At 37.4% G+C, this 25,000-nt stretch overlaps 1 protein-coding gene across 1 annotated transcript in view; it reads left to right on the top strand.

Annotated features, from left to right (window-relative positions):
• The window catches only part of LOC115210662 (transmembrane protein 47), a 270,211-nt gene extending 245,454 nt beyond the window's left edge, over window positions 1-24,757 (top strand). The window contains exons 2-3 of the mRNA XM_029779320.2: window positions 18,588-18,728; window positions 23,857-24,757. Of these exons, the coding sequence (XP_029635180.1) occupies window positions 18,588-18,728; window positions 23,857-24,050 (335 nt within the window). The 3' untranslated portion in view covers window positions 24,051-24,757. The remainder of the gene's footprint in view (window positions 1-18,587; window positions 18,729-23,856) is intronic.
• Window positions 24,758-25,000: the final 243 nt, after the last annotated feature.

Below are 25,000 nucleotides of genomic sequence, written 5' to 3'. Positions count from 1 at the left end.
TATCATTGCCCTCCCCCCACCCCCACTCCCTTTGATAGTTTATTATCTCCACCACCACCTCCACCAGCACTGATGCTCCTACAACTACTACTACTGCTAGCATCATCATAATCACTGAAGCTAAGAACACTTCTACCATCACAACTCTAAGGACACGACAAAAGCACCATGTTACCAACAAAACTACGAACTCTACAAACATGCCATTACTACCAACCATGACAAAGCAATCACTCACCATCACTACTATCTCATAAACAACAACAAAAATAAAACGACAACGACCACAATGACAGCTGCTACCACCGTTACGGCAAAGACTATACACAAACCGCTATGACAATCACCAGCACTACCTATATTATCATCGTAACCACAACCGCCACCTCCATTATTACTCAAAACAAATATCACCCTCACACCACCTACCGTAGTATCAACTATCACCAGAACCTCTTTTCTTATCACCATAACAACCACTACACCTCTTTCAATATCATTACCACTACCGCCACCTTCAACACCATTACAAACACACTGCAATCATCTTCACCACCGCCACCGCCATCGCCACCACCACTACCACTACCATCTACCACAACCTCAATAGCCATCACTGTCGCCACAAATACAATCACCACTACCACAACTACTTCCACTAATACCACGACGACGATGACGACGACGACGACGACGACCACCACCACCACCACCACAATCACCATCATTACTTCCACTAATATCAACACAACGATCATTGCAGCCACCGTATTTACCAACATGAGGCACGAACGCCTACACCGTTATCAACCTAACAGCTACAGTCATCTGAGCCCGTACCAATTCAACCACTGACACCATTTCCGCCATTATTAATGCAACCGCTACACCGCCGCCACTGGTACCAACGGATTCTGCAATGCCACCACCTCTCATCACTAAATTCAACACAATCACGAAGAGCAACTCCTCCGAGAATGTGACACAAAAGCCATATTTAGGACAAAAGCCATGTCTCACATTTAGTTGTTAATTTTATAGACATAGTTTTAAGGCGGCGAGCTGGTAGAATCGTTAGCACGCTGGGCAAAATGTTTAGCGGAATTTCGTCCGTCTCTGCGTTCTGAGTTCAAATTCCGATGAGATCGATTTTACCTTTCATCCTTTCGTGGTCGATAAAATCGATGTAATCGACTCGCCCCCCCCACTCCCGAAATAGCTGGCCTTGTGCCAAAATATTTGAAGCCAATCTTACATAGTAACTGAATTGACTAGAGAACGACTCTGTGTACGAGTATATGTATAAGAGTTCGTATGTATGTGAAGGTATGCATTTATGTAGTCATGTGTGTTCGTTTGTTTGTGTTTATATATGCATATGTAATGAGAGTGTACTTGCATGCTCACATCACCTTTGGACTGCGCAGGGCTGCTTGTTAGTTAGTTAGTTAATTAATTTGGCTCAAAAGCAAATAGCAAGGCCATGTAGGGGGACATGGAGTTAAGTACAGGGTGGTGTTCATGTAAAGAGTTCAGGCCACTTGAGGTCAAGGGAGGCTTTGAACAAAGCGGTCGTCGGCATCTTCACCATCTCGTCTGGCAGCTTGTTCCACGGATCCGCAACCCGGACGGAAAAAGCTCCTCTCCTTCGATTGAGATGAAATCGTCGCAGGTAGAGCTTTTCGGAATGACCCCGCAGCCGACGCTCTGGAGCAGGAGTGAAGAACAGCTCTTTCGAGAGGTTACACTTTCCGCTTATGATGTTGTGGGCGAGAATGAGATCACCACGGCGGCGGCGTTTTTCAAGAGAATAAAGGTCGAGCGTCCTCAGCCTTTCTTCGTAGGACAAATTTTTGAGACCATGTGCTGTGACAGGCCATGAATTACTATTGGGTGGATTATTAATAATTATATACATATAAAATTGTTTTTTGGCAATATTTTTAATAAAATAACAAATAGCGGCGGTTTATCAACGTCACAGGAGACAATGGCAGTTAATGCTGCTGTTGGCATCATCAATAGCAGTATTAATAACAATAACAATATTTAGAATGTGATCATCGTCTTGTTCATTATCCTCATCGTGAGGTGGTGATCGACATTATCGTCGTCGTCGTCGCAATACCCCTTCTCCACCTCATCATCGTTATCATCAACTATATCGATAATAACAACCACAGTCAGCAATGACGATTATAAACAGACGCTTATCAAAATCATAAGTGAAAGGAAACAAAGATGGCGCATATGACAAAGAGTATCGTCTTCAATAGTAACAACAGTCTCATTCATCATTCTCATCATCTTCGTCGCCATTGTCGTCACCGTTGTCGTCGTCATCCTCCAACTTACCATCATCATCAACAAACATCACCGACACCAAAACTGGCACATATCATCATCATCGTCATCATCATCATCATCATCGTCGTCGTTGTCGTCATCATCATCATCATCATCATCATCATCAACAACAATAACAACAACAACAACAACAACAACAACAACAGTAACAACGACAACAACAGCAACATCAACAACAACCACATTATCAATGATGACCTTACGAAGGTGTGTGACGGGCAAGGACTAGTAGTTCAATCCTCCTCATATCACCCCATATTAAGATCATAATAGTGATGATGGAAGTGGCGGTGGTATTAATTTTGTTGCTTGTCCTCAGTCTCACAACACTTGGCCCCCAGCACAAATATTACCGTAATTTTGTGGTGCCTTCCCTCTTTATTCGCATTCCTATAATTTTTCATTCTTGACCATGGTGTTGATCAAGTTATACAAGTTTAAAATCATCTTGATTTCATTAAACGTGACAATTTTTCTGTCTAATTCCTCGCAGCATCACCTTATGAAAAATACTGGCTGAGCCCACAAAGCAGGCCTTGATGGAGCAGACCTGTGATCAAATGTGTTCAAACAATGATTACCTCTGTGTATTGCGGCAGAATCGTCAGCACACCAGGCAAAATGCTTAGCGGCATTTCGTCCGTCCTTACGTTTTAAGTTCAAATATCGCCGAAGTCAGCTTTGCCTTTCATCCTTTCAGGGTCGATGAAATAAGTGCCAGGTATGTACTGGATTCGATATAATCGACTAGTCTCAACCCCTCCAAATTTTCAGGCCTTGTGCCTAGAAAAGATTATTATTTTTTGTTCGGGCAGTGTGCATCCAGACTCATCAGTACCACAATATGTACTTTATCTTTTTTAGACATTTGAGTAAGATTTGGCTGATATTTCTAGCAGCTTCAGTGACTACATAATAAGTCCCTCATCAGCAAGTTATCGAGCATCAGTTGCTGCTGCTGCTGCTATTGTTATTGTTGTCCAATCCCATGTTAACCATGATCGAGTATTTTATTAAAGGTATTCAAATTATGGTCAAAAGAAGGCGGCAAGCTGGTAGAAACGTTAACACGCCGGGCGAAATGCGCAGCCGTATTTCGTTTGCCGTTACGTTCTGAGTTCAAATTCCGCGCAGGTCGACTTTGCCTTTCATCCTTTCGGGGTCGATAAACTAAGTACCAGTTACGCACTGGGGTCGATGTAATCGACTTAATCCGTTTGTCTGTCCTTGTTTGTCCCCTCTGTGTTTAGCCCCTTGTGGGTAGTAAAGAAATAGGTATTCAAATTATGGTCAAAACGTCGTTTTTTAATTCTTTTTTTCTTCTTTTTTTGCTGTTGGATACTATTCTTGGAATACAATATCCAAAATGCCACTTTAAAGACGATAGCTTGAGGTGGGGGAGGAATTTGGTTGCTGTTTTAAATACACAGAGTAACCAGTGTATATCTTTTTGATGGTAGCTTAGCATAGAGGGAAATTTAGTTACAGATTTTAACACATCGAGTGAGCACATGTATTTATAAAAATAGCAACTATAGTGGCTTGAGAGAAATATAGTAGCTATTTCTAACACACGGAACAACCATATTTGTTTTTTTTTATGCTAATCTGCAGTAACTTTGAGGAAAATTTGGAAACAATTTCTAGCAGGACAAGCGAGCACATTTGTACATTTTAAAAAACTGCAGCTTGTAGCTTGAGGGAGATTTGGATACTATTTCTTGAAGGTCGAGTGATCATATATGTCCCCTTTTTAAACAGTAGCTAGTGATTTAAGAGAAACTTAGTTGCTATTTCTGAAAGGTCGAGTTACCACTTACGTCTTCTTTATGGCAACAGCTAGGGACAAGGAAAGAATAAAATCTGAACGAGAAAAGAACAAATAGAAACGAGTGGAATTTTCCACTGTTCTTTCGTTCACATATGGTAATTCTTTACTATACTCGTATTTAATGACTCTCTTGATAGTTGTCTTCTGTTTATTTATTTTGTTTGTCTTAGGGTCCACTCAACATTCTGGGATGGAGTTGGGGATAGAAGCGTAGTGGGGGAAGCGTTTAAGTAATTATTTCCTCGGCCTTTTTATCTTATCGCCGTGACGTTAGGTGGTCTGCAAATTAGTCCCCATCGCTATCATCACCACAACCAGCAACGCCACCATCGTCGTCCTCGCATCGGTACCTTTATTATCATCACCACCCATGGCCCGACTAATATGACCGTTTTTCAGCCACACACCGTATCACACATACATAAATACGTCAACACCACCACCACCATATAGCTCACCCCACTCATATCGCATATCGTTTCAATATAAACATTGGCAGCCATCAAAGTCGCCAATGTCAACACCAGACTCGCCTCTGTCACCGCAGCCATCAACACCACCTCTGTCACCTTCACCAACACTACCACCATCACCGTATCCATCATCTCCACCAATTCCGCTATTCATCCACCACCACCATATTCAAAATCATCACCACTTCGAACGCTACCATCGCGTCCACAGATGTCCGTTATCATCACCGTATACGCCATCGCATACACCATCACCACATCCACCATCACCGCACCCACCATCACTACATCCATCATCTAGGATACTCACATCCACCACTACCCCCACTATCACACCACCACCACTACCTCTGCTACTACTACCACCACCTTTAATCCTCTCATCATATATACTTACAATCTTAGTTCTTCCTCCTTAGAACTACATCTTGGAACTCACTCATCCACACAATTTTTATTGACCTCAACTTATAGAAGTTCAAACTGGACTCGAACTACATTGACCTCACTCATTTCAGAGGTCCTGTTCGTTTTACCAGCCCACGAAACTTTAAGCTGCATGGAGCCGAATCGTGACTCTTATCAAATATGTTCAGTGCCACTTTCTTTCATTTGTCCAAATTCGCCTCAAACCACTTCGTACAGAAAGGACCGTCTACAAAAGCAGTATAGATCCAAAGGAAATTAAAATATTTGGTTCCCATCTCTCACCCGCAAAAGATAGTTGATTAAAGAGCATCTCTCTTGTTGTGTGTGTCTTATGTTTTCATACGTGTTTATTCATATATAATGTGTGTGTGCATGAGTGTACACATAAGTATGTGTGTATTTGTCTTTTACAGTTTGACAACTGGTATTGATTTCTTTATGCTTCCATAATTTAGTGGTTCGGCAAAAAGAGCCTCGGTAGACTAGGAACAAGACATAAAACAAGTACTGTTGTCAATCTATGAAACAAACCTTTCATGGAGGTTCCCCAACAAGTAAAAATGTAAAATAGTAACACATCGACCCTGATCTTAACTATTAGAAAGGTTATTGGTTAAAGAGTCACTAGTGGGGGTCGTGTTGGTGAGAGTAGTGCGAGTCAGTGGGTGGGTTGTTTTGTTGAAGTTATCTGATTGTTAGGCACTAATTTGAGAACACATAGTTGTATGGTTTCGCTGTTTTGCTCCTATCTGATTATCTGTCATTGGAGGATTACTTCTGCTCGTTATGGAAGGAGCTAAGGGACTATGGTAATTAGTGACGAGAAAGAAAGGCGAAAAGAAGTGTTTACACACACAGATGTGTGTGTATGTACACACAGATGTGTGTGTATGTGTATATATGTATTATATATATTATATATATGTATTATATATGTATGCGTGTATGTATGTATATATGTATGTGTGAGTGTGTGTACACACACATATATATCGAGAGAGAAAGAGAAAGAGAGGGGCATGTGTGTGTATACGTGTGCCTGTATGTGTATGTGTGCACGTGCGCATTTGTACGTGGTCTAGTGGTCAGGCTGTTGCATTCACAATCGCATATTGCTTCGGTCCAGTAGTAGGGCAAACCTGGCGTCAAGTTTTCGAGGAGTGTTGGCCGCGAAAGCTACGACGATACAAGGAAGTCCATTGTGACCACTGATGTATAACAACGTCAGATCGTCTGGTCGATACAGTAATACATACACATATGTACGTATGTGTATATATATATATATTAATAGATAGGTAGAGAGAGATGCATATGTATATATGTATGTGTATGCATATAAACACACGCATATCTATATGTACACACATGCATTCACACAAATAGATATAACAAATGAGCTGCGTTAAACGCCATGCAAAATGAATTCTTGACTTGTTGAAATTATCTTCGCTGGAAGAGATATTAAAACAACAGTCTAGGGGCAATTGGGGCCAAATCCGAATGAGGAGAGAGAATCTCAACAACTAAGAATTCTACGGAATTGGCATATTATCAAGGGAAAAACCAATTTGAACACCTGAAACAAAGAGAACTATGGAGACGTGTTTCAGTGTCAATTGGCGTCATCAGAAGATAAATTACTTAGACATAAAAAAAGAGTAGAGAATATTTATGGCTCAAGCTAATTTGGATAATTGGTATAAACATGAGTTCAGAGCACGGTCGGTGGCACGAATTTCAACACGAAAAACAAATAAAAAAACCCTAAATAATTAGTATTTTAAATATAATTTTAAATATCATCCAAATGCTGCAACCCAGGAAAGGTAATTTTCCATCGTATCCACCTCACTGTACAATCATGGAATTAGCACCGTCATCTTGACAATATCGTCGTATCAATGTTACCTTTGTAACAACATACTTGCTATGTGACCGTTTTAGTAACGTGCTATCATCTTTAACGTCTAAGTACCGTCACGTCAACGACATTACATGCATAACATCGTAGTAGTAACGTCACTCTCATAACGTCGTGCTATTAGCGATAATTTTTATAACATCGTCTTATTAGCGGTAATTTTCTAACGTCGTGTCAGCGGCATCACCTTTATAACATTGTCAGCAACATCACCATTATAACGCCGTGTCAGCAATGTCACGTTTATAACTATATATCCTTACACCGTTTTGTCAGCAACGTCACCATCGCTGTTATAATTCCCTGTCGGCAATGTCGACTTTGTAACGTCATAACAACATCGCCTTCACACTCCCGTCGTCTTTATTGCGTCGTGCCAGCAAAGTTGCCTTTGAAAGACAATATCAGCAACGTCACCTTAATAACATCGTGTCAGTAACGGTACTTGATAACGTTGTGTCAGGAACGTCAACTTTACAACGTCGTGTTAGTAAGTCACCATTATAATTTCGTGTCAGCAATATCACTTTTATGGCATCGTATCAGTAACGTCGCCTTTATAGCATCGTATAGGCAACAACTAAACAATATCTGTAAATATCTGCATGCTGACCTTTCAGCAAAATCATATCAACAATATCAACTTAGCAACAGCGTTTTGCCGCTAATAGTATCCTACAGCTTGCCAGCAATAGCGACTTAGCAACCTACATCGTCCTGCTGTCTGGTTTCAAGGTCAAGGTTATTCAATAATCTTTCCTCGGCGTTGGCTAGGGTTATAGGATGCCTAGAATGACAGTGAAAATAATAGTCACAACAGCAGCAAAATATCTTCCTCCTCTGCATCATCAAGAGCAGCAGCAGTGTAGTTACTGCTTCTCTTGCATTTACTGTTGTTAGAGTAGCTACAACAATTATAACAGCAATAACGAAATAGCTATAGCAGCAGCAGCAGCAGTAGCGGCCGCAGTAACAATAACAACAACTACACCACCACCACCAACAATTTAAAATAGTATCAATTACAACAGTGGCAAAAGTTTGGTCGATTGATGAGGCGGGTAAATATAGACGGATGAGTGAGTGGAGTGAAGTTCGTGCAGTTTAATGCTGGATTTGAAGAGGAAAGAAAATGGAAAAGAGAAAAACGGAAAAAGGGTCGAGGAGAGAGGAGAAAGTAACAAAAGTGGGGGCTGTAATCGTGGATATTTGATACCCAATTCTATACTATGTACTCTCAGAAGAAGACTGATGGTAGCAATGGTGATGGTAGCAGTGGTAATGGTGGTGGTGGTGGTGGTGGTGGTAGTGGTGGTGGTAGTGGTGGTGATGGTAGAGGTATTGTTAGTAGTAGAGGAGATGACAATGATACTTCTGCTCCTACTGTTATGTCAACACTTCAAAACCTAATAAAATATTTAAAATATGTTTTCACTGAATTAACAACACAAATAACCCACATATATGTTGTATAAAGGATCATGGGTAAGGCCAAAACAATGCGAAGTAAATGTAAGGTAAATCACAAGAAAACAAATATATGAATTAATAAACAATTATTTATAATCATAAATATAGCAGGTGTGAAGGTGGCAGTGATTGTGGTAACAACAGTGATAGTGGTGAGATGACAGTAATATTGGTTTCAAGTTTTGGCACAATGCCAGCAGTTTTGGGGTGGGGCTAAGTCGATTACATCGCCCATAGTTTTCCACTGGTACTTATTTTATTGATCTCGAAATGATGAAAAGCAGAGTCGACCCCGGCGGCATTTGAACTCAGAACGTAAAGACGGACTAAAGAAAACAGTAATATTAACAGTTACTGTGTTGGAATATCATCTCATTTATAAACTTTAATTCACGAGCAGACAAATGAAAAAACCCTAGAAATAGCTGCTAAGTTTCCCTCAAATTACTCTATACTGCTTACAAAAAAGAAACGCCCATTGGACAATGCAGCTGGCATTCCGTCGGTTACGACGACGTGGGTTCCAGTTGATCCGATCAACGGAACAGTCTGCTCGTGAAATTAACGTGTGCCTTTAACGTAGTTCTCGGGGATTTTCAGTCTGACACAAAGTGTGACAAGGCTGATGCTTTTAAATACAGGTACTACTAATTTTTGCCAGCTGAGATTGGTGCTACGCGAAATAAAGTGTCTAGCTCAAGGACACAACGCGTCACCAGGAATTGAATTCACGACCCTACGATCGTGAGTCGAATACCCTAACCATGAAATACTTGATAAACAGAAGAGGGGTAAATTAGTCATAAGTGGAATGCCTTGTGTCATATGTATCCTCAATCAAGGCGAACCTGGGGTTAAGCACCATTAAAAACTACAACAGTAACATATTGATATCGGTCATCGCAGACCATGTTAGCCTGCTGGAGTTTTTACCTTTCTTAATGTTGAGCACCATGTCATGAGCTTTTCGATAGTTTTACATCACAGCTCAGAGAATGTGGGCTCCTTCATGGCTAGGTAAGAGTCGAAAAAGCTCGCCGGCAAATTAGGAGGATCTAGAAAAATATCTGAGCAAAGGTGAGTCAAAATCGTGGGTCACCCTGATCTCATTTTGGTGGCCTCTTGTCAACCACGCGTGGGTAGGTTTCCCTTGTTTCTATTTATCTGACGCTAGACTGTCATAAAACGATAGGGGTGAAATCGCTTACGTCATCAAACAGTACATGAGGAGTTTGCCGAAAAGTTTCGTAATTATTGTTGTTATTGTTATTGTTGTTTAATCCAAGCTTAGCTCTGATCAAACCGACCTTCTAACTGTGATCGTCGTGTTCTTTTCCGTAAGTAGTGTATCTTGGACTACATGATTCAATGCGGCCTTTTCTTACAAAGACGGTAAGTTGTTTATTTGAGGGAGATCTAGCCGGTATTTCTAGCAGGTCAAGCGATCATATAGAAACTTCCTTAATGGCACGGTATGTTACAAAGTACAGCAATTGGTGATGTCATCATGGCCAAGACCTCCCAAATAAACATGTGACTATTCGTAACACTATGGCACCGAAGTGCTGTTGTTTGTTTTATCCTCGATCATCCCTGGCTGAGGTTCCAGGCATGATCATCCTGTCTATTTGTATATTGAGAACTACAGGAAAACAGAGAACTGACAGACTCATTTGAACAATCACAAAGAAAAACCTTCTTGGCTTACTCTTTTACTCTTTTACTCTTTTACTTGTTTCAGTCATTTGACTGCGGCCATGCTGGAGCACCGCCTTTAGTCGAGCAAATCGACCCCGGGACTTATTCTTTGTAAGCCCAGTACTTATTCTATCAGTCTCTTTTGCCGAACCGCTAAGTGACGGGGACGTAAACACACCAGCATCGGTTGTCAAGCAATGCTAGGGGGACAAAAACAGACACAGAAACACACATATATATATATATATACATATATACGACAGGCTTCTTTCAGTTTCCGTCTACCAAATCCACTCACAAGGCATTGGTCGGCCCGGGGCTATAGCAGAAGAAACTTGCCCAAGATGCCACGCAGTAGCAAGCTACTTACCACACAGCCACTCCAGCGCCTATTGTGCTTAAAGTAAGCTGAACCACTTCATTACATCTATTTACAGAAAACTGAACCGGCTGCTTAAATTACAAACGGGCATTCTAAGGATAGATTCCGAGGTGTTCCGAACTATAGGCCATTCCTCTTCAAAACAGCCATCTGTTGCCTGTATGTTAAACACAACATAGAAATTGGAAGGACATTGGCATCTACTGCAGATGGCTGTCTTTAAAAATAGCAGCTGTTTTGTAGATTTTTCTCGATAAAAGTTCCATCAGCTGGCATAGTTCTCTCACTCCAATTTCCTGTAAATACTTTGAAGTTTTCTTTTTGTGTTTTATATTTGTATCTTTCGAAAATATCTTATGTAAACCAGTTGGACCATTTCACAAATATATTTATACATAGATGTATATATACACACATATATACATATATGTGTGTGTATTATATATATATATATATATATATATCTATATATATATATATATATATATATATATATATATATATCTGTGTGTGTGTGTGTGCGCGTGTATATATATATATAAATTAATATATTTGCATATTTATTTACTCATTCATTTATTTGTATATTATATGTTCATTAATACTTATACAAATGTGTATATATATATATATATATATATATATATATATATATATATATATATAATATATCATAGTTCTGTTTCTATATTTCGTTACCCATAGATTTATTTGTATAATATGCATTTATATATTTATTAATGCATTTATTCAGTTATTTCATTAATTATTCATACACGCGCGCATGCAGACACACAGACAAACAACACACACACATACATACACATACACATGCACACACACATGTATTGATTTGTTATATTGTTCTAACCCTTTAACACCTACGTATTCAATATTCAGAAAAATATTTATTGGTTTTTTTCAATTTATTTAAGGGTGAGGAATGTGTTTGATGTAAGCGAATTAAATTTTCTGATATACATACATTCATATATATATATATAATATATATATATATATATATATATTATATATATATATATATTATATACACATATATGCATAAATGTATATGTATACATATGTATATGTATAAATACATACGTGTGTATGTGTGTGTGTACTGCGCGCGCATCTTCAAATGTTAATACTTGTACGACAATTGCCAGTTATTTTAATTCCATGCTCGCAATAATGCCGTTCAAAATGTATAGAATCCTTAGAGCTTGTCCAAGCTTTGAATTCTGTTATTTTTTCCCCCATAAGGGTCTATCTGAAGTGTCAGGAATTATTAACAATAGGCGTTGTAGAGTGAAGATTGGCTTTTCTCCATTTTCGCTTTCACGAAGATGAGATGAGGGAGGAGAAGAGGGAAAAGATTAAACTGTGATGTTTGTAATTCCAAATTAGCTATATAGACTGTGAAATGAAATGGCTTCCAGATGACAATTGAAACTATATCATTGTCTTTCGGCTTGCCTGGTAGAGTGTGGGGTTCTTTATTGTTGTTTAGTCCCAAACCAGCTTTCATTGAGCAGTCCTATGATCAAAGGCGTTTCATCCGTTATCATTCCATGATTTTTTTTGTACACATCAAAAATATCCTTTATTATTTAAATATTTATTTTTATTTGGCGGTAGCACGGGATTTAAAGAAATTGTGGCTGCTAATTCTAGCAGATAAAACGAACCATGTAGGAGGTTCCTATGTGCTGGTTGTGTATTGTCCAATTGTATTTCCAACTTATTTTGTATCTTGTTCTGTACTTTGCTGTTTAGAGTTCAAAACACGGATAGGTGAATCCCAATTTTTTTTCGTTGCCTCAACTTTCCGATGTTAGTACGTTGAATCGTAAAACTAAAATACCAGTAATATATCGAGGTTTAAAATTCGAATATATTATCAGTTGCTTTTTCTTACGCTTCTAAAATGAGTGAGGACTTACACCACACCACGTAAAAGAAGAATATTTCATTTAGTAGTATGACTAAGCACCACGGGGCGTGAGATAAACTCGGGACAGTCCACAATCGTTACACGGTTTCAATGTGTTTCTACATCAATTTTCTTTTTTAACAATTCCGGTCATTGCTAGGTCGGGGCATAGCCTTCGGTGTTTTTTAGTTGATTGTATGAATCTGATTACATATTTCAATCCAATACTTTTTATATCCAGTACTTATGTTTATTAAGATGTACTATGATTGAAAGCAATTAGGAATGGTTACGTTTGGAATACTTTCGATCATAGGTGTACTTAAGACTGCCCGGCGTTACAACTCGACTTTATATAGAATTTATCTTTGATTGGCTACTGTGGCAAACTCCGTCCCTAATTTCTGGGTATTTTAAGCTGATAAATGAAAAGCCTCTATATGGTGGCTGGCTGGGCCCGCTAGAAATAACACCTAAGCCTCTAAAAATGGAAAGGAAACATAGGATAATGAACGCCTTTTACTAACGGCTTTTATCATAGATCAGGCCTGACCTGGAGTTAAACAATAGCAGCAGCAGCAGCAACAACAACAACAACAACAACAACAAAGACGACGACGAAAACAACATCAACAACAACAACACCATAAACAACACCACCAACAGCAAAAACATCCTCAAGAAATGCAGCAGCAACAACCACTAGAGACTTCTACATTTTCCGTGGCCATTGTTACTGCTTGTAGCAAGTCTATCTATCTATCTATCTATCTATCTATCTATCTATCTATCTATCTATCTATCTATCTATCTATCTATCTATCTATCTATCTATCTATTTCTGTATATACATATATACATATTCAACGTATATGTTAGTACGCGATTGTCAGTTTAGTGTGCTAATCACGTGCATAGATCGACTTCCTCCGATAATATACGACCAGCTGTAACGCTGGAAATGTCAAACATGTGTGTCATCATAAGTCACTCAATCTTGGTACTATGCTCCTCTCATTTTCATCCCGTTCCTTTCCTTCTCCTCCGACGTCCCTTTCACTTTTTCTCCCCCGCCCATCTCTCTAGGATCTTTCTTTCCCCTCTTTCTCTATCTGGAACTTTCTCTTCGCCTGCATATCTGTCGCTCTTTCATCTTTTTCTTCTCATTGCAAAGAACTGAGGTGACCACGCATAACAAACACAGAAGTAACAACTTATGTAGATTTATGTTTATATATATATATATATATACATACACACGCACACATATATACATTTATATATATATATGTGTGTGTGTGTGCGGGCATATATACACATATATATAAATACCCACTGACACACTTGTGTATGTATATATCCAAACCCACAACATTTAGAAGCTTGTATAATATAGGCAACTAGAGAGAAATTGCTTGTCAAAAATAGTCGTCATTTGTCTATTTCTGGGATGTGGTATGTGTATGTATGCATGTAGTATGTATGTAAATATAGATACGTGTGTATTCGTGTGTCTGTATATGTGTGAGTGTGCATAAGTGTGTCAGAATATGTATATGCATGCCTGTTTTTATGCTTGCGCGCGCGCGCGCGTGTGTGTGTGTGTGTGTGTGTGTGTGTGTGTGTGTGTGTATGTGTGTGTGTAGGTGTACGTGTATATTGCGAGTGTAGAAGTAGCTGTGTTTATATGCAACAGTTTTTGTTTAGTTGAGTGTTGAAGCGTTTTTGGTTTCGCCATCTGTGTTATGTTTGGGTATATTTTTAGATGGGTCTGTGTATATGTATGTACATATAATTGTGATGTTTTGACGTTTATGAGTTTGTGTGTGTGGGCGTATGCATATATATATATATATATATATATATATATATGCACACACACACACTTAATTGTATGTTTGTATATATATATCTATGAATATATATATATATATATATATATATATATATATATATAATGTGTTGTGTGTGTGTGTATATATACGTACACAAACACGTATATATTTACACACGCATATGAGAGAGATAGAAAGGGTAGAGGGAGAGAGAGAGGGGAATTTCACATGTGGCGGTATTTGTGCATGCACGTGCGCGTGTACTGTGAACGTTTTGCAAGAATGACTGTGAAACGAAAAAATATGTAGACATGTAAGGAGGCTGTCTTTGCAAATAAACCGTGCTCTCTATATATGATAACAGATCGTGTGTTTTATGAATGATAAAGCAGCAAGTACTTTATACTATATTGTAGGATATTATATACCCTTGTAACCTAAATCTGCGCCACTCGTTTCCCAGATCTCGATAAAATCATTTCACTTCCTTAAAATCCTTCCATTAGACTTTTGTTAGCAAATGTGAAGATTAAGAATATTTTCATAAAATAGAATACGATGTCTAAAAGGGAATACTAGTCTAAATGTGAAAAATTACACACACACACACACACACACACACACACACACACACACACACACGCACACATACACACGCACGCGCACACACACACACACACACACATACACACACACACACACACACACACACTTACGGAACTTGAATTCCTTGTTGAATTCTATAATAATTCAGATTCTGCTCTCGGTATTGAGTCAGCCATGAAGAAGTGTTTAGTTGTTATTCTTAAGCAACAGTTAAAATATGTGCTCCAAACATTGGCACAAAGGCCAACGATTAGGGAGCGGGGTAGTTGACTATGTCGATCCCTGTGTTTGCCTAGCGCCGACAGGTATTCGTTTTCGTCACTTTACTGGGATCTGAGATTAAATTTCACAGAAGTCAAGTTAGCTTTTACCTTTCAGCGTGATACCTTAGCAACATCATCTCAACCATGGTGCCTTAACAACAGCATCTCAACAATCGCAGTTTAGCAATTTGCTAACAGTGTCACATAAAAACTTCAGCCCACAAAGAAATCTTAAGAATGCTGAGAAAACACTAGTCAGTACTGCTACCTTAGAAACTCAGTTTAGCAATGAAACTTCAGTGACGTCACGCCAGCAATTTTACACCTTACCAACGTTGTATTAGGAAAGACATCTTAGCAACGTCATATCAGAAGTGCTACCTTAGAACCTCATCTCAACAATGAAGTTGCAGCAACGTAATATCAACAATGTCATCTTATAAACTATCATAGCAATGTCCTGTCAAAAATGTAATCTTAGTACTCTCGAAAACAATGTCACTTAAGCAACGTTGTATCAACAATAATATTTTTAAAAAATCGTCATTGAGCTAATTCCAGCTGAACAATGTCAGGTCAGCAGTTCAACTCAGCAAAGTCATGCTAACAATACCGTTTTAGAAATATCCTCTTGGCAACATCATCTTAGTAATAGCTAAATTCTAATCATCTTCAGATTGGGAAAAATTTTTACAAATCAGAAAATGTCAGTCTGAGGAGTTGTCAGTTATAATAATTACGTTTTTCTACAATATGCACAAGGCCTGAAATATTGGAAGTGAGGGTGGCTAGTCACTTATATCGATCCCAGTACTCAAATAGTACTTATTTCACTGACCCTGAAAAGATGAAACGCAAAGTCAACATCGTCAGCATTTAAACTCAGAACGTAAAAGCGGACAAAATACTTAACAATTCTGCCGGTTTGCCGCTTTAATAGTTATGAAAAGGGTTTCAAATTTTGGCACAAGGCCAGCAATTTCGGGGAGGGAGTAAGTTGATTATATCGGCCTCAGGGCTAAACTGGTACTTATGTTATCGGGCCCGAAAATATGAAAAGTAAAGTCGACCTCCGCAGAATTTGAACTCAAAACCTAAAGACGTACTAAAAAATACCACTAAGTATTTTGTCCGTCAAGCTAAAGATTCTGTCAGCTCGCGCCTTGAATGATGATGATGACAATGATAATGATAATGATAATGATAATAATAATGATAATAATGATAATAATAATAATAATAATAATAATAATAATAATAATAATAATAATAATAATAATAATAATAATAATAATAATAATAACAATAATAATAGCTTAAAATCAAAGACAGAATGATTTGGCATAGCAGCCCAAGATCAATGCCTACCTACAAGAAGCTACCAAGTCAACAGCTTAAAGAACGGTAGTAGCCCAACATGTTTATGTAAACAACAAAATGAAACCATCGGTCATGTTGTTTCCATGTGCAGCCTTTTTGCGCCTACAGAGTATCTCAACAAGTATGATAAAATCTGTTGGGAACACAAACTACCTCCAGTGTTTGAAAATGATCACATCTCACTCGTTTGGAACTTTACTGTTCAAACTGACAAAAGGATAGATGCAAATAGGCCAGCCATTATATTGAAGGATTTCAGACAAAAGTCATGCCTCCTCATCAATATGACTGTTCCAATCGACATAGATGTATCTCTCACGACCTATCAAATACTGAGCAAGTATAGAGATCTTGAAATAGAAATTGGCAAAATGTGGAACCTGAAGACTAAAACAATATCTGTTGTCATAGTGCCCTAGGAATGATAGCAAAAGGGGATGATTGCTACCTAGCTCAGATACCAGGAAATCAAAAAAATGGAAGAAATTCAAAAAATAGTGCTCGTGGGAACTGCTCATACCCTACGAAAAATATTGTCTATGTAATCCCCAAAGCATTTTAATCTGTAAACATTGTCAAAAGTACTTTTAAATGAATATAATAGCAAACACCTTCTACTGTCATCTTAACATCATATTATCATCTTATAATCAAATTACTTTTAAAACAAACCTCAAATTTTCTAATGTTTTAATAAACATTCTCTTGAACAATACTCTGTACAAAACCCAAAATATGGTACCCTAATCATAGCACAAACTTGAACCTCTAACTTGTCTCTTGGAGTCTCTAGATGAAACTTGGAGTCATCTTGTACAAATACAAAGCCAAAGTCAAACATACAACAACAATAATAATAATAATAATAATAATAATAATAATAATAATAATAATAACAATAATAATAATTATAATAACAATAACAACAACAATAATAATAATAATACCGCAAGGGGCAAATTCCGACTAGGTCGACTTTGCCTTTCATCCTTTTGGGATCGATAAATTAAGTACCAATTGCATTCTGGGGTCAATCTAATCGACTGGCTCCCTCCCCATCCCAAATTTCGGGCCTTGTGCCTAGAATAGAAAAGAATAATACCACAAGGGAGATAAAAACAGAGAAATTAAACACAAACACTGACTTGTTACAAAACCGTGGGTGTTCTACATTGACCTAGATGAATGAAAAAAATATTTTAAAAATGAAAAGAAAATGTCGAACAGAGACAAAAATGTGACATATCTATGATTGAGGAGGAGAGTATAATAGATTTAATCAACTTTTGTGCTTTGTTTTATACCCTTCCTGAATGATAAAAGTTAATCAGCAGTGGATCTAAACCAATAATGTAGAAACGTAACTAAATACTGCAAAGAATTTCTTCGGATATTTTGACGATTCTATTGATTCTAAGATCAAACACCCTTTTAGTGATAATAATTTCTTCATTAATCACAAGGGCTATCATACAAAACAAAACAATAAACAAACAAAAATAAATGAATAAATGAAGTCAAACACACATTAAAACAACAATTACAAAAGTAAGTGAAGTTGAACGTGGAAAAGTTTTATAAATGTGCGGTGACAGGTAAGGACGTATGCAATGAACGTACTAAAAGTTTGATGAACATTACAGAAACAGCAAATATATAAAAACAGAACATATTTAAAATAAGATAGAATTTAAACAATGAAATTAGCAACTCGTCCAGGCAAAGGTGCCAGACTTACCACCCACCCACCCATCTACCTACACACACAACCTTGATCCTTTCATTCTGTCATCTTTTCCTGGTCTTGTAGTTCACATATTTGCTCGTTCCACTAATGTACTTGAGTAGCTTTGGATTAGTGATGGTGTATATAAATTTGTTTGTATGATTGAATTTTTTTTTTAATAATTTGTCTTCTATTTCTAACCTTTCAAATGTCTCAAATGTATATCTATAAATGTTTCAACGGTTTTTCTTTTGTTCTATATTGCAGTCTTGATTCAAGTCACTCAAGCTCTCTACTCTTTTGGCGCCGTATGTGGTATCCTCAGTCTGCTTATAGCAACAATAGCCTTGTGTTGTGACTGTAAGTGCAATGCGCACAAAGCCGTGGCCATTCTACTTATATTGGCTGGTAAGTAGCATGCTTTCTACACAAATATTAAAAATCGCATTTTTGACATGATCATGGTGAAAGTATTTCTTTGATACTTATGGCACTAATAAATATGGAAGTATCATCCACTTTACTCGATCTGATTATCACCTTTTCAAACTTTGCAACATTGTATAGAAGGAAACATTTTATTAATCAGGAAGAAGTTGAAAATGATATTGAGTGTTTCTTTACTTCGAAACCTGAAGAATTTTACGCTTAAGAGATCAACAATTTGCTAAATAGATATAGTTATGTTGATTAAATATATCAATTAAGACCATCTTGAAAAAGCGACTGGACTTTCTTTACAACTTAATACAAGCAACTGCGCGCATATATATACATGCGTTTAAATAGGTGAGGCATAATAATAGAATAAGTGTAATCACCAATGAGAAAATATATTTCACTATTGAAACATACTGAGAACGGTTTATTCTCATATGTTTTTAAACAAGCAACACATGAATGGCATCACCTGTAGATCTATATTACGGCGAAACAATAAGTCTAGTATTTGTTCGTAGTTCTCAGTCACATTAGCATGTCATTGTCCTCTAAATATTTACTCTTTTCCACTTTAACGTCAATCACTGAGATGATAGGCGTTACAGCGTATAAGTGGCGCAACCAGATGAGTTTATCATGAAATTCAAAGTCCCTGGTTGTTAAAAGCGCCGAAACAATACGGATTCTCGTTTCTATGGATGATGTTTTTGTGATGCTTTTGCAGCTCTATTAATAAAGCATATTACTCTACCTCCGATATTCGAGTACTATTTTTTTCCACCTGTCTCAGATGTATGTGCTTACTCTGATATATATGTATATATAATATATATGTATATATATATATATATATATTATATATATATATATATATATATATATAATATATATATATATATATATATATATATATATATATATATTATATATATGAGCGCTACATCATCTGCATGATGTGGAAAATATTCCATCAGCATTGCCCAAATGATGTTGGCATCACCTTTAGGGTACATCCAGGCTTGGGCCCCGTGCCATCCGCCCAAAACAAAAATCGCACTCTCATCTCATAAAAACAATACGGCACAATTATTTCACCTCAATTGGCCCCGCTCTCTTTAACATTACACCAAAACACATTAAAACAGAAACTGACCCTATAGGGTTCAAGAAGTCTTTGGACAGATTCCTTCAAGAAATCCCGGATAAACCCCCTACACCCGGATATGTCTCTGTAAACAATAACTCTCTACTTGAGTGGGCCATAGTGCCCAAATTCTGGCTTGAAAGACTTCACCAGGTGGTGCTATTAAGTTAGACATGGCCTCGGCCAATAATGGCCGAAACCTATCAAAGTAATCAAAGTATCAAAGTATATATATATATATATATATATTATATATATATATATATATTATATATATATATGTATAATGTATATGTATAAATGTATATATATATATATTATATATATAATTATATATAGTTATCCGTAATAATGAAGGGTGAAATTAATTAATTGGAAAAATATCAATTACACCAAGTAGTTTCGGCATGTAAAAGCCTCATTCGAGGAAAAATTTAAGTAATACTAAGCAATAAGGGTTTAGCAACGAGTTGCTTACCACATACCGAATTTAGAAATAGCAGTCAAAGGGTTATAGCTATTTCTTCTACTAAAAAGGGAGATCTCAGTAAAAACAGCATTTGGAAGGCAGACACAAACAGGTAAGAGAGAATGAATTGACTGCAATCTATCATACATTTTTTTAGTTATCCACGGACGTACGTTTCGAAATCAAGTTTTTCGAAACGTACGTCCGTGGATAACTAAAAAATGTATGATAGATTGCAGTCAATTCACTCTCTTACCTGTTTGTGTCTGCCTTCCAAAATGCTGTTTTTACTGAGATCTCCTTTTTAGTAGAAGAAATAGCTATAACCTTTGACTGCTATTTCTAAATTCGGTATGTGGTAAGGCAACTCGTTGCTAAACCCTTATTGCTTAGTATATATATATATATTATATATATATTATATATGTATGTATATTTCTCCAAGTAAGTATATTTAATATATATATATATATATATATTATGCGTGTTTCTGTGAGTATAGACATATATACAAATATTATTCACGCTTTTGTATTTCACCTTCTTACATCTTAATTTACTAATTTGACTTTAAAATGTATATGCAAATATTTAAAGACATAAACAAGCAAATAAATAATAGATAAATAAATATGTTAATTTAAGACTGAAATAAACTTTGGTTGCCAATTTGTCTGCCGTCTTTTAGTCTGTTTTGATATTAGTGTGGCGCCTTCAGCTTACACTCCTACTAGCAACAAATTAACTGCGCTCTACATACACCAATAAACACACACACACATACACACGCAGAGAAGGAGGGGGAGAGAGGGGGAAGGAGGGAGAGAGGAGAAAGAAAGTGAGAGGGAGAGAGAGAGGAGAGAGAAATCCCTACAAGTACGTGCATACACGCATACGCAAATATATTTATGCATATACATACACTCATACAGACATACGTAAACACAGATGCACACATACGCACGCATATACAATCATACACACACACAGTACACAAACACACCATCTAAATATACGTACGCGTCCATACACAAATAAACATACTAACACACACACACACACACACATACATAAATACACAGAAATTCACAAAAACGCATACGCACGTACGCACACATACACATACACGAATAAAAGCGCATACACATACATAAATCTATCTCTCTCTCTCTCGCTCTCTCGCTCTACTCTCTCTCTCCCCCTCTCAGTCACACACACGCGCGCACATGCACCTCCCCGCACATGCGCACGCTTACATACTTAGATTTTGACTAAGAAATCTCTTCTCCCTTTTGCTTCTTATTTTGTTTATTTTTGTTATCTTCCTCCATTAAACGTCTCATACATTTTTCATTGTTTATCGCTATGGTTAAGTACTATGTTCTTATCTATTTATTAATTTATACAACATTTTTAACAATCTGGCAAAACATTTCTGATGGAATGAAACAGCGAATAAATTGTTGTTTCCGTTTCTGTTGTTGTTGCTGATATTTCTGTTTTGTCCCAGGAGATTATTTCTGATTGAGTTGACCAATAGTCAAGGGTGTTACGGCTGTGGACATCGTATCATGAAATTGGTAGGACTACGTCATTTAATGTGTCCGCCTTTCCCACCAATTTTTTATGAGGTCAGGATACGATCCGAAAGAGATTTGGCTGCTGCTACATTTAGAATGTCGAGCGACATCATGTAGATGCCCCCATTGGTTTGGCCTGTCCTCATTTCTAGGATGATACAGTAACTTCAGGGTGATATGGCTGCTATTTCTAAGAGAATACGCGATACCGCATAGATTGCTTACTGTTGTAACTATGGTACATGGCGATCCCTGAAAGAGCATATCAATGAACAAAGATATTCCAGTCATGGCCATCCAATGTTTCAAGCACTGTTTCTCCTATTGTTTAAGATCGTATTTTGTAATGTGCGGAAGACTTGTGTGTAGGAAGGAAGGAAGGAAGGAAAGAAGAAAAGGCACTCAAGAAACACATAGCGATGTGAGACCGGACGACAGATTAAGTTAACTACCCAAAAAGTAGGGTTAGGATAGCTGTGTACCGAGAAGGGAGTGGGAGAATGGTGAGAAGATATCTACATAAGAGAGGTATAAGTTTTAAGGGTATATGGGTTGAAAATTCTGCGTAAAAAACGGATCTGAGAATCTCTTGATGCTTAGAGTGCCCAAACTTTGTCTGCATGATGTCAACTCAGTTTTTAAACCCACCATACTTCTCTTCAGAAATCTAAAATCACCTTCTACCATAGAGATTTTTTTATCCTCGATAACTGCAGTGGATTTGCCTTTAGAAGTTGAAATGTCTCAAACATATTTCAACTAAAAGTTCGCTTGATGAGTTTGCTTGCGAGACGTTCTTTATTTCAATCCATTTCAATACATTATTGGCTTCACTTGTTTCTTGATTTAGTCTCCATTGATCAGCCTTCTTGAAGCCACATATAAATTCTGTTCCATTTGCATTTAATAGATCCACAGCCCTGTTCATTATCATTTGATTTTCACCGTTTAATTGTTCTCTTATCTCACTTCTTTCACTACTCACGTCTATTTCTTCCATTATGTTACTTTCATTTCTCATGTGTTCAACATCCCCAGATATCCTTCTTTTGATAGCTTTTAACTCCAACTCTGACAAACATTCTTTCGTATTGCTCATGCTTGATCACATAATCTCTATTCTGTGATTTCAGAGAGCTTCATCCCTTTCCATTCTCTTTGCATTCATTATCTGTATCCTCTGACTGGTACGCTATTTGCATCTACTGGGATGCTCCGAAAGCAACAATCCATAGCCATTATATTAATTTGTTTACTCCACGTTTGCCTCGCTGCATGATTAACAGTTATTAGATTACGACTGGACCCATCCTGCTGTACAATGGGATTTGTTTAACATTTTCACTCGTAAATGAGGTGTGCTATTGGGTTGCCACCAACCAGTATTTTTATTGAGACACCACCTCTAATAAGGTTGCCCATCAGAGCAAAAGAGGCCTTGCTCCTTGGCTTTGGCATCAGAATGACCCTTGTAGTCTGCTTGTCATCCAAGGCTAACGAACTCAACCTATTCTTAACACTGTTTATTTGAAGGCGCCAGACGCCTTTTCACGCCCTTATCCCAAATTCCAAGCATTGTGCCTATAGTAGAAAGGATTATTATTATCATTATTATTATTATTATTATTATTATTATTATTATTATTATTATTATTATTAATATTATTGTTGTTGTTGTTGTTGTTAGGTGAGGTGACAGAATCGTTAGCACGCTGGGCGAAATGCATAGTGATATTTCGTCCGTCCTTACGTTCTGAGTTCAAATGCCGCTGAGGTTGAATTTATCGACTTACCCGCTCCCTCAAAATTGTTGGCCTTGTGGCGAAAATTGAAAATTATTTATCTTCACCAGTTTATACTGTTTCACCTTTTTATTGCCATTGTTTTCTTCTCTCTTTGCAGTGGTTTTTATGTCAATCGGCCTTGTAATCTATGGAATCGCCATGAATAAAAAATACGACGCGGCCATCACTTGGAATGAGACCTCGCAAGCCATGATTTGTTGGTCATTTTGGCTGGGAGTCGGGGCATGTGTGGTTAGTTTCTTTACAGCGATCATCTACGCTTTCGAAAGCCACGTGACATCCTACAACTGATTACTAACAAGCCAGTTTTGAGCATATCAACCAACCAACCAACCAACCAACCAATCAATCAACCAACCAACAAACCATACACTATTTTCACCTTTGGCAATCAACAGATAGTTGGACTACTATCAAAAATCACTACTTCTCACAACTGTTACAACAACTACTACTACAACTACAAACTCTCCTACTATTACAATTAATACTACTAGAACAGCTACTACTATTGCTAGTATAATCCCAGCACTGCAACCACTGCCAGTTCTATGACCATTACCAACTCCTAACTTACTAACTGCTATTTACCAGCTCAATAACTACCATTACTAAATACAAATACTATAGCATTTACAAAAGGCCTCTACGTAGGGAAGATGACAATGCCAAAATAATTACAACTAACACCAGTACCACAGTAATCGTACCAACTAAACCTTCTACCAAACAGCACGATGACCACCACCACTTAAACCACCACCAGCACTATCATTACCACTATCAAGTGCCACCAATCCCTACCACACAACAACCACTAGAGCCCTGAAATAAATAATAACTGTTGCAAATACTGAGTCATTGAGGGGACCACTATAAGGTCGCTCGATCTGCTCGCAAGAGCAGACAAATCTCCATCTTATTGTACGCTACCATCTTAAAAAAGGAAGGATGCATTCGGTAATGTAATCCTTAGTATACAACATTTGGACGAAAAATAACAGACGGGATGGTCATAGGTGTTATGCTTTTGATTACAAGTTTGTTTGATCAGGGCTGACTTGTGACTGAACAAAAATAACAACATCAAGAACCAAGATATGCATAAATATGGCGTTTTAAGAGAAGCACCTGCATCATAAATTATAATTCATTGTCTTATAGCACACATATACACACACCTGCACACTCTGATAACATTATATATATGTATATATAATATATATATATATATAGATATA

This window comes from Octopus sinensis, linkage group LG4 (assembly GCF_006345805.1).
Source record: "Octopus sinensis linkage group LG4, ASM634580v1, whole genome shotgun sequence".
In the NCBI taxonomy this organism is placed as follows: Eukaryota; Metazoa; Mollusca; class Cephalopoda; order Octopoda; family Octopodidae; genus Octopus; species Octopus sinensis.
The sequence above is the reverse complement of the archived record's forward strand: the minus strand, read 5'-3'. Positions and strand labels throughout refer to the sequence as shown.